This window comes from Leuciscus leuciscus (genome assembly GCF_965113295.1).
Source record: "Leuciscus leuciscus genome assembly, chromosome: 3".
Lineage (NCBI taxonomy): Eukaryota > Metazoa > Chordata > Actinopteri > Cypriniformes > Leuciscidae > Leuciscus > Leuciscus leuciscus.
The window spans coordinates 15195538-15207786 of NC_138727.1; the positions used below are offsets into that span (position 1 = coordinate 15195538).

Genomic DNA, 12249 nt, shown 5'->3' on the forward strand with positions numbered 1-12249 from the left:
CATTCAAGAGGCATTCAATTTACACCGCAAGATAAAGTGCTTGTCTTACTTACTATGTCTAGTCCAAAGTTACTCGCGAATGAGGTAAGATGAACGGACAGGGGTGATTCATGTCAAATTTATCATCTCAATCTTTTAAAACGCTGGAATGAGGTGACATCGGTTAAGTTAGCAGTGGTCGTTTTGGCAGAGGAAGATCTTGGACCAGAAGCAGCTAAAAGGCAGTCAAAACCAATTCGATTGCTCTTGTCCCGGGGGGAGATCACCTCTCTCTGCGGCAGCTTACCGATTTAGCCAAGTTGCAAGCAGATTTTGCTGATGTGTTTTACCCCTGCCCGGTCGCACAGACCTCATAGAGCACCATGTCGAAACGATCTGTGGGGAAATGGTGCACAGCCATCCCTATTGTTTACCTGAACACAATAAAAAATGGTACAGGATAAATTAAAGGCCATGCTAGAGTTGGGTGTAATAAAAGAATTGCATAGAGACTGAACAAGCCTAATAGTTTTGGTATCCAAAACGGACGGCTCTGTCCGTTTCTGTGTTGATTATAAAAGGGTGAATGCTGTGTTGAAATTTGACAGTTATGCAATGCCCCAAGTTGATGAGCTGCTTTCTGAGTTGAAAGCTCTCAAACAGAGAGACCAGATACAGCACCATTGAAAAAGAGTATTTGGCTATTTGGTGGGCTATCCTCACACTCCGTTATTACCTCCTGGGACGGGCATTCACTCTCTGTTCGGACCACTGCTCGCCCCTCCAGTGGCTCCACCATATTTAGGACACCAATGCGGGGATCACCCGTTGGAATTTAGCTTCACAGCCTTTTAAGTTCAAGGTGGTCCACAGGCTCTCTAATTCCAGTGATTGGCGGAGAGGCAGGATATAATCGCCAAGTAGACCTGGGACAGGGAGAGACAGACCTTACACGTTTGGACTGTGATTTTGAGTTTGAGTTTTAACACCTGAGTTTTAACATCTGAGTGGATTTATTTCAGTTATTTTGGGAAACAAAATAAAAAGACTCAAACTTTCTCGTCACCCTGACTTTTGAACTGTTTACATTGTTCATATGCAGGAAATACTTGCTTTCATTGATCTATCCCAAATTATTTTTCAGAAAATAACAAATCGTGACTCAGAGGCCTAAGGTGGAGCTAGTCGATCGACACACCATGGCGGAGCAAGGCGGATCCAAGCATTTGGGCAGACCCACTGAAGGAGGAGCTGAGGGGCTGAAGGGAGCCAGTGGAGGCGGGGCTGAAGAACTGGATGGCTTTGGCAGAGGAGGAGGGAGAAGGAGCCTGGGTGGGAACATCTGCGATGAAGGAGACTTGGAGCTGGTCAAAACTAATGATGACAGAGGCTACTTGGGGCTGGGTGGAACCAGCAGCGATGAAGGAGATTTGAAGATAGGCAGAACCAGCAGCGACGAAGGCAACTTGGGCAAGGCGGAATGAGCGGCGATGAAGGAGACTTTGGGCTGGACATGACCAGTGGTGGAGACAGGGCTTGAAAGTGGGTGGGGTTCAGAGGGTCCAGGAGTTAACACAGGGACAAATATATATCAGGGCTAGGGGAATGGATGGAACTCTGCTCCACAAAGTCTACCTCTACCAGCACTCCCTCAGAGACGAATGTCGCTGCCGGCTCACACACATGGTCAGACTCTGCAGGCTCAGGCTACAGGTCTATGGTGGGCTCTGGTTCACTGTCCATACACATAGAAACTGGACAAATATTGGCTCAGGCTCGAGCTCCTGGATGGACATGGGGCCGGCTCACACACCTGGTCAGACTCTGCTGGCATTGGCTCTGGGTTTGTGGTGGGCTCTGGCTTTTTGTCCTTAGCAAGCTTAGGCACTGCCTTTAGGTTTGTGGCGGGTATGTGGAGGTGTTGGCTGGGTTCTGGTTCTAGGTCAGTGGGGATCGTAGATGAGGACATCGACAATGGTTAGACATATTCTAGGAAACAGAGAATGGCTTCTTGCCAACTAAAATTATCTGGTAGGTCCAGCAGACCATAATAGTTCTCTTCCATCCTATAAATAGATTTCAATGTGTCTTCATCCAGACAGGAGTGCTAGGCTAACTCACAGAACCGGGCTGAGAAAATCCAACAAAAGAAGACACTCAAGGGCAAGGGCAATAAACGTTGCTGCTTTGTCTATTTCTCTGTTTTTATTCAGTGGTTCCGGGTTCTGTGACGAGATGCTATGTATAGAATCCAAAGATTAAAAAAATACGCGTGATGCATTGCAGAATGAATGATATAAAGAGACTTTAATAAACACAGAGAATATTCACATTACACATGAAACCTTGATGTTGATGAACATGAACTGAGAGAACTAAGGGCTTAAATATACATAGGGACTGATAATCAACAGAACAAGGTGCAGGTGCAAAACTCAATCACAAACTATGGTAACAAACAAGGAACGAAAACTCAGGAAAACCGAAGCAAGGTAAATTAAACTAAACAGGGGTGCGTTTCCCAAAAACGCAAGTTCCGTTGTTACCAACATAGTTCAACAATTTGGCTTTTCCCGAAACCATAGTTCCAACGAACATTCAGCATCAAACAGCATTGCATACTTACGTGGTTGTAACTATGGTTCTCGAGCTGTGGTTAGAAGCATAGTTTCTTGTTAAATGATATGTGGACTTATGGATCATGCTCTTGGGCACAATAAGCAACCTTACATTCTCTACATTCCATATCTTTTATTCAATTTTAAATATACATTTTAATCTATATATTTTAGCATGTCAACAATCAGTGGCAATTGTGTAGAGTGCGCATGTGCGTAAAATGCACAAGGAAACTCCGGAAAATGACGAATGAGGGAACCTGCGATGAATCAAACAAAAATAAGCAAAATGACATGGAACAAAAGCAGTGAAGTAGTCATTAGGTGCCATGTTCGTTACAGCAGCATCTTGGAGATCTTGAATAGATGTATTAGCATTAGCAGAAGTTATTACTCCTGCAACTGCACATGATGTCATTAACGACAGTCTTTATGATAGTGACAGCGCCATTTTCCTTTTAGTTTTTCACCATTTTTAAATCACCTTTTTGGATTTAGTAGTTAATTTACACCAACGGTAGCCTTACACTACTGTTCAAAAGTTTTAGGTCATTACTTTTTTTTTTTTTGTAAAAAAATTAAAAAATAAAAATCTAAAAACAGCAGTATTGTGAAATATTATTACAATTTAAAATATATATTTGTAATATATTTACAAATGTAATTTATTCCTGTGATGGTTAAGCTGAATTTTCTCCATCCATTATTCCAGTTAGCAGTGTCACATGATCCTTCAGAAATCATTTGAATGTTCTGATTTGATGCTCAAGAAACATTTCTTATTATGATTATCAATGTTGAAAACAGTTGTGCTGCTTTTTTTTCAAGATTCTTTGATGAAAAGAAAGTTGAAAAGAACAGCCTTTATTTGAAATACAAATATTTTATAACATTATAAATGTCTTTACTGTCAATGTTAATGCTAACTATTACTATTAGTTAATGCTAATTTCATTAAAAGCTTCCTTCCTGAATAAAAGTTTTTTTTTCTTTCAAACCCCCCCCCCCCCCTTTTTTTTTTTTAATGGTAGTGCACAGTGACACATTAATTTGTATAGTACAAATAATATGCAAAAATCTAAAAATACTAAATACTAAAAAAATAAGCAAAATGTTGTTTAAAATAAGTTTTAGATGTAGTATAGTATGTCACGTCAACTTCCTAAATGTATTTCAATGCAAATTCAGTTTAGAGTTATTACAATGTAAATTAATTTGCATCCATATCAGTTGACAAATTAATTTTATTTGACTTGATTTTATTAAGCACACACTTTACTGTATAAAGCTTTGAAATACAATTCATGCCAACCAACCAAATCTAATATAAAGCAAAACAAATAATGTTTACAGCATGATTATAACTTCGATTGTGCCCACCTACATGAAGCCAATAGGGTTAATATGATTAGTTAAAACATTAACTTCCATCTCTCTTTGTGAAGAAGTGGTGACAGCTCCAACTTACAAATTTATAAAGCCAATGTAGCCATCATTTGTTATAAACCTCTGACCTATTGACACCTTTGGCTGAGCTGGTGTTTGGTTTGCTGGTTGTGACTGGATGTCCTGTGTTTGTCCATTAGGAGCGGGCGGTAATCCAGGCGTCCAGTGGGGTGGGTGTGAAGGGTAGAGAACACACTTTTCAGCTCTTCCTGGCTCTGGCACACTCCCCACAGCTGTAGCACAGCACCCAGCTCAGCTGCAGACAGAAGCCCAGTGCTGGAGCCATCCAGCCGGGCACAGGCTTTTCTAAGAGCCCTGGCCTTACGTTGGAGCTGCAACAACAAAACATAAGCAAAATGTGGATATTCCTCCATGCATTCACACATATTATCAACTATAAACAATGCATCACCTTTTTCCTGATCCTGCGACTTAATGTTTCCAGAGCAACAGTTTCTTTAGTTTCTCTGGGAGTCTGCAGAGCAGCTGCCATATTGGACCCATGCTTCCATATTTGACCCTGGGATAGAAAAGGCCTAAGGAATTCTGTGTAGGATACACTGACAGAAGAAAACAAATTTATGACAAATAAATCCCTTGAGGACATGAAATTCTCAGTTATGTATTATCTTGCAGGATGAATGTGAATTCTCTATAAAATATATTTTAAATGCATTCTAAATATTTAGGTTTGATAGGCTTGATCCAAATTTGGAAAAAGTAATTTGTCACGAACATATGATACTTGTGTTTCCAGTCATAAATAGTTCTGATTTATTATGACCAAAACAAGTATGAGGTGTGGTATTATGTAAACCTAAAAAAAAACTCTTTTCATATTCTTTCACAATTGTTTATGGCAATTTACTTGCAATTGATAAAACATTGTTGGTTTTGTTTGGTTTTTATACATTAAATACATTATATTTATCGGTATCACAAACCTTATTGTGTACATATATAAAATATCTGAAGCAGCAAAAGGGACTGGAACCCCAGTTTTATGAAGAATCTAATGAAGGAATGAATGAATGATTGAATGTTTTATTTCCAAAGCCATTTAGATTTATTATTGTATAATTGTTATTATTTTTATTTATTTGTTTGTTTATATATTTGCTTATTATCTCCATTTGTTGATTTGGTAACACTTTACTTGAAGCCTTTTATGTATATATAATTATATGTATAATATATTATATATTCTGAACATTGTAATGCAATTATATCTTCTCATGCAAGGCTTATTAAATGCATTAAAAATACTTTTATAAAAGCTTCAAGTAAAGTGTTACCGTTTAGTTACTCATTTAAAAAGTATTATGCACAAATGTCTTGATTTATTTATTAATCTACTTATTGCAGGGTTGATCCTCCATAATGTTTGTATGTGTGCAAGTGTATCTACCTGTCATCATGGTTGATGTCATACTTCCTGGCCAGTAAATCGCACTCATACTGGCTGAGATGAACACAGAGACTCATAAGAATCTCTTTAAATTCATCACTGCTAACAAAGCCTGTTCCAGAAAAATCCATTTCAGAGAACTCAGTCCAGAGCTCAGAAACAGACAACTCCACCTGTTGAGAGCGAGAGATAAAAAGGTTCAGAAAAATAGCATAATCATATATCTCAGCTCTTTTTAGATAAAGAACATTACACCACTGCAGAAGTTTTATTGACAGCGTGCCCCCACCTTGGCCCGTAGAGCATCCACTAGAATATCTGAGACGCAGTTGAGTCTTTTAGAGAGGCGCATGAAGTCATTGTCTCCACGTTTGGGGGGATTGTGCTTGGCATTGGGGTAACAGCAGGATTTGGGCGATGGGCCAAAATGACGTATAAACTGTTGAAAGTCCACAGTTCCATCCTGCTGGGTTAACAAAGAGGACCACAACCTCCTGACTTCTCCACGAGTTACCTCAGGATGGAGCGCTAACCTGAGCAGGATGAGAGGAAGAATGGCAAACAAGGAGAGAGGAATAAATGATGGGAAGAGGGAAAGGGAGAGATGATAATCTAAATCTAAAGAATACACCTCGCTTTCTTAGAATAATACAAACACTGTACCCTTTAAACCCCCCACACCCTAAAGACCCCCTTCATCCCCTTTATTTGAACAGCATTTAAGCTAAAACTTGGCAACCAACAGCACAGAAGCAACAGTTTCTCTCACACAGATACACAAACACAGTGTCACGCCTAAAGAAAGGACAGTACTGTGAGAAGACACACTATGAGGGGATCTGACAGCAAACAAACACTCGTCTATATCATACAACCCTGATCTTTGTCTGTTATGGTAAACATGGATATTTAAAGAAAAATGTAGGCTACATTTGGGTTTTAAGTACATATTTTTATTTACAATAAATCAAATTATTCATTGTGCTAAATAGTTATGCTGCTTTAAAGGATATATGTACTGTATATTTACCTATATACTATACAGTACATATAGTTTAATATACATACTTCAAAAGTGAGGGATTGGTAAGATTTTTATAATGTTTTGGAAGAAGTCTTAGGCTCTCCAAGGCTGCATCTATTTGACTAAAAATACAGTAATATAGTAATGCTGTGGAAATAATATTACATTTAAAATTTTTATTTATTTAAATATATTTTAAAATGTATTTGATTCCTGTGTAGGCAAAACTGAATTTTCAGCAGCCAATATTTTCTTTGTTTTCCTGTTTGTCTGATGTCATTATTAAAGCCTGCCTTTCATAATCTGAGTATGTGCCTATAGTTTTTAAGGATATTTTATGTATTGACTAATATTAGTATATATTTACAATATATCCTTAATATAAAGCTGACATCATTCACTGACATATATAAACATATATAGTTACAATTATATTGTGTTATGAAATGTGTTTGAAAGTTTGGTCACACTTTATTTTAAGGTGATGTAGTTACACATTACTACATGAACTTACTATAGTAATAACAGTAAATTATGCATAATTGTAAGTAACTAACCATAATCATAACTCTATAGTACGTACATGTAGCTAATTAATATTATTCAGTACTTATTTGAAAAAGTACAATGTAACTACGTCACCTTAAAATAAAGTGTAACCGAAAGTTTTGTACTAAACAGTTTCAGAGTAAAGGTGTTTTTATAATACATGTTCATTGAATTTTTGCAGGCGAATTCCAGTCAATTAAATTGGAATCTACGAGATCAGAAATTTTGTTGTGAGGGCAAAAGATTTGCCAATGTAGATTTCGCAACTGGTTCAAGCAGGTCACATGAATTTGCCGCACTGAACAACTGAAAGTTGCTTGGTTTGAAAGTGACTTCTGTGTGAGATGTGCTTCATACATCGCTACACTATTGACAATGGAACTTTTTTGCCAGAGAAATTTCTAAATGTATCTACTGTGACCACACCTTAAATAAGCAAAACCCCAAAAGTTGCAATTATCCTTGTTCTCCCCAATAGTTTGCATTATTAAAGTCTGACTTAAAGGTGGTAGAACTGTATTTGGTGGATATTCTGAAACCACTTTGACATTTAAAAAAATGAACCAAATAATGATTCTTAAGTTATTAACAATTAACATTAACATTTTCTGGTGCCTCAGTAGGTTTCTTCAGTTCAGTTTGGGCCTTGTTGTATTGAGTATGTGCGCATAGAGTTCGTGTGAACATACACGTATGCGTTTGTCTCTGCCTTGTAGGAATCAATCAAAGAAGCAACAGTTTCTCACCAGACACACACGCACACATACACAATGTTCACTGTGGGAGCCAGAGAAGTTGGCACTGATATGTCAGCCAAACCCTCTGTGAACTCGGCTGCTGTAAAGCCTGTTAGTGTCACTAATCTCTGAGCTGGCGAGGAGAGTTCAGTTCACCTTGGACTGGTTGGCACCGTCTCTCTCTGTGTCTGTGCACCAGTGCCACGCCACAGATTATGCAAATCCACTCGCGATGCCCCCCATTCAGACCACGACTCCTTTTAGGCCTGCCGCCATATTCCAGCCAAAAAAATGAATAGAGAGATAAAAGAGGGTGATGTAGAAAAAGAATAAAAAAAAAGGGTGGGAGAGAAATCACAAAAGGGTCAAAGGAAGAGCTGGAAAAACAGCACAGGGAGGGGAGGGAGGAGAGTAAATAAACAGATAAATAATTTATAGAAATGAAGGAGGTTCTCACATGGGGTGAACAGTTCAGAAGAGTTCAGGACACTTAACTCAGTTCACCACAACAACGCATCTAGCTCACAGACTGAAAAAAAGAGAGAGAAATACCAAAAAAAGGCAAAAGAATGGAAATGACAAGTTAAAGGAAAAGCGACAAGGGTGGAGGGTTGATACAAAAATAGATGAATCACAGATTCACTCAAAGATCAACTACATGATGCAAAAATGCAATTTATACAGACAATGACATCCTACTGACTATTAGTAACTTTGCAAGTACATTTGTTACTTGTACAAGTAACACAAGTTACTTGTAGTTAATAGAATGTCTAAAGTGGACTAAATATCTAAATAAAGTGTAAACCAGCTTGTAACCTTAAAAAATAAGTTTGAAAAGTTTTATTTTTAAATAACGAATAACCCCCATGCATTCAAAATATAAATGATAGTACTTTATAAAAAAATCAAGACAAACAATGAATATATATATATATATATATATATATATATATATATATATATATATATATATATATATATATATATATATATATATTCTGAAGAAAATGTGCTGTCTGGCCGTGTTTTGGGTGGTTGCCAGGGCATTGCTATGAGTTATGAGTGGTTGTTAGCATATTGCTAAGATGTTCTGGGTGGTTGAAAATTTGTTGTTGGGGTGTTACTTACCTCTTGTGTGTTTATGAAATCTAAAAAAAGCCATATTATTACTATGATATTTTGATCTCTAGATATGACTGGGTTCCCTTTTTCAGTGCAAGTCTATGGGTTTTGTTGGTTTTATTGTCCACTAGGAAAAACATTTATAATTCATGTAGCAAAAATTGTGCAGGATGAGTTACAAGTTTAAGATTTTAAAACATTTGTTTCTAATAAGTAACTAGATAAGAACATTTGGGGTGTGAGTGTGTGCAGTTTACGTTGTAGAACAAAACGTCAAAGTATCGTCAATGTATGTTTACCATAGGCTTTATTTTACTCATAAATTGAAAATCCCCATTATAAAACTCCATAGCAAAATCTCGAGGGAACCAGTATCAAATGAGTCTTCCGGGTTTTTACGTCATCCTTGCACCACTCTATAATAATAATGGTTGCAAGCACCCCTAATTAGAGGAACAACAGAGATACAGAGTACAGCAATGAAGCTGAAATTGAAGCAGGCATGGGAACAGCTAAACAAGCGTGCAGTAGGCCATAGAAAAACCCAGCTTCAGATCTTCACCGTGCCAGCAGCTCTCTAAGGCTCTGTACACCAAATATATTGTTATTCATGGGAAAAAAAGAGCAGGTTGTTAACTTGCACAATTAAGGCATCATTTGCCAAGAGAAAAGGCCTGCTTTCCGTTGGCATTGTCTTGGAAGACAAAAGAGTGCAAGAGCTCTCTAAAAACCAGAGCTGGGAGACTCGGGTTGACCGCATAGGTCTTGTGAGACACACAAGGGATGCTTGTGTCACGACCGCTGACTCTGGGAGAAACCCAGGACTAAACACTGCAGAGAAAGATTCAGTGATTCGGCATGGTGCTAAAGACAATGAGGAGGAATGCATTCCACATTCCAGCAGTCTGTGTGTGTGTGTGTGTGTGTGTGTGTGTGTGTGTGTGTGTGTGTGTGTGTGTGTGTGTGTGTGTGTGTGTGTGTGTGTGTGTGTGTGTGTGTGTGTGTGTGTGTGTGTGTGTGTTGGAGACAACTATATAAATGTTCCCCAGATAATCTTCTGACGTACTATCAAACTGAGAAGCTAATAGAAATAATAAAGACATTATGTCTGAAAACAGATCAATTATTCATTTGATATTCATGCTGAGAATATTCACTGTTTAATATTCTGTTTAAATTACAGAACTGTTTTATTCACTGTTAAATGAGCTGTTACTATTAAACTATGATAAAGTGTTAAATACTGGTGTTTTTATTGTAACTAATCACATAACAAAAAAGTCTTTAGAACATGGAAGAAAACAAAATGTAAGTGAATGTGTTTTTCTTATATGGTATGTCACCTTTTAAATAACTGGTACATGTCCTCCTGAGTGAGACGTCTGGTGTTTTTCTCATCCAGCTCTTCAAACTCTCGCAGTACATCTCTGTAACGATTTGCCACCACACTCTTCACCAGAATAAACAGCTGAAATGCAATACACGTTCATTAATATCACTGATTACTGTAAGAGTTGTTCTTGATGTAAAGAATTCTCATTTAGTAGTATAACAAATAAGCAAAAGTATAGTATTACAGAATGCAAGTTATTATTAATGTGAAAAACACTAACAATCATTAAACAATAATTACATTGAGTATTACAATAAGTTAAGGTTTATTATTCTCACTATTTTTACAGACATAAGAATAGACAGAATTATGCTTAACAGTTGTTTTTACCTGTATTATAAATATCTGAGAGATATTTCAGATTTTTCTAATATTTCTGATTGTTCTAGTTATTTCTGGGAGAATCTACACTACTATTCAAAACAAAAGTTTTTTTCCCCCCAAAAAAAGAAAATAAATTAATAATTTTATTTAGATAAGATAATTGAAAATAATACACGCACACATTGGGCATCAAATCAGCATATTAGATGGATTTCTGAAGGATTGTGTGACACTGAAGACTGGAGAAAGGGCTACTTGGCTTCAGCTTTAACTCGGCTTTACCATCATAGTAATAAATTACATTGTAAAATAGATTAAAATGTTATTCGTAACACTTTATTCTAGTGTCCTTGTTACATATATTACATGTACTTACTATAGTAATAACATTCAATTATGCATAATTACATGCAACTAACCCTCAACCAAATTCTAATCCTTCCCTAACCCTATTGTAAGTATATGTTGTTAATTAATATTACTCAGCACTTAAATATATAATTACACTGTAACAATGACACCTTAAAATAAAGTGTAACCCAGTTATTTTACATTGCAATAATACTTCACAATATTATTATTTTTTAGAATAAATGCAGCCATAGTGTGCATAAGGGACTTTTAAAAAACATTAAGAAATCTTATCAACCGTTAAATTTTGAATGGTAGAGTATGTTGAAAAGCAGCATTTGTACTTCTTGGAATTTACAATTGACATGTTATGAAACCAAATGAGGTCATACCTCAAGGTCACTCCGATCCTCTTCTGAACTCTTCTCCTCGCCTGTATCATGGTTCAAGGCAGGCTGGGCGACTGCCTGAAAGAGGCTGGGAACTCCTTTCCTGAGGGAGCAAGAAAAACGATAAGTCTTTGAGACCATGGCTGTGTTTTTTCAGATTTTTTGTGATTACCTATACTATGTTGGAGAAGCCCAGAGAAACCCTTAGAATGAGCAATCCGCTTTGTGCCATTCTCGCTTGAGTGGCAAACGGAGAGCTACAAGACCTGACACCGAAATGGCCTTGGAGCGCTGACCGCTTTGAGAGCAACTGGAGTGGTCAAACCATACAGACACCTGACGGTCTTGAAGTGTTAGCTAAACTATGAAGAAGCACATGAGAAAAGTCGGACGTACAAAGCCCAGCCTAGGCTAATGTGTTCCCTGTGCGCTTGGATGAGTTCATGGGGGCCGGGCTCGGCTGAGCGGATAGCCGTGGCTCTTTTGTGCTCCAGAGAGGACAACCACTCCCCAGGCTTTAGGGCAGCGGTCTGGGCCATCTCAGGGCCACAGTCCGAACGAGGTGGGCGGACCGCTGGCTTGAGAGGTCACGCGCTATAGAGCAGAGTTAGAAGCACTATGTAAAGGGAGAAATAGAGAGGAGGGACAGAGAGAGATGGTGAGATTTAAAAGACAGAGGTGCTTCAAATAATGTTGATAGCAGTTCAAAGAGGCAAACGGCAGTGACACTGACAGCAAGAGGCATTATGTTTGTGTTTGTGCATTGTGTCGATGACAACGTGAGCGTGCCTATGGGATTTTCTCAAGACAAACTGCTCTTTTCAACAGTTAAGCTGACCTGAATGAGCCAGGAATAGCAATAGGCCATGACTGTATGGTAAAATGAGTGTTTACTAAAAGCTCTGT

The 12249-nt window shown here is 37.8% G+C and overlaps 1 protein-coding gene across 1 annotated transcript in view; it reads right to left on the reverse strand.

Annotated features, from left to right (window-relative positions):
• Positions 1-3876: 3876 nt before the first annotated feature.
• LOC309495311 (EF-hand calcium-binding domain-containing protein 6) overlaps positions 3877-12249 on the reverse strand; it is a 31810-nt gene continuing 23437 nt past the window's right edge. Inside the window, exons 13-18 of the mRNA XM_082164985.1 lie at positions 11347-11446; positions 10230-10354; positions 5741-5984; positions 5452-5624; positions 4456-4603; positions 3877-4375 (exon numbers count right to left, since the gene is read on the reverse strand). Coding sequence (XP_082021111.1) covers positions 4112-4375; positions 4456-4603; positions 5452-5624; positions 5741-5984; positions 10230-10354; positions 11347-11446 — 1054 coding nt within the window. The 3' untranslated portion in view covers positions 3877-4111. The remainder of the gene's footprint in view (positions 4376-4455; positions 4604-5451; positions 5625-5740; positions 5985-10229; positions 10355-11346; positions 11447-12249) is intronic.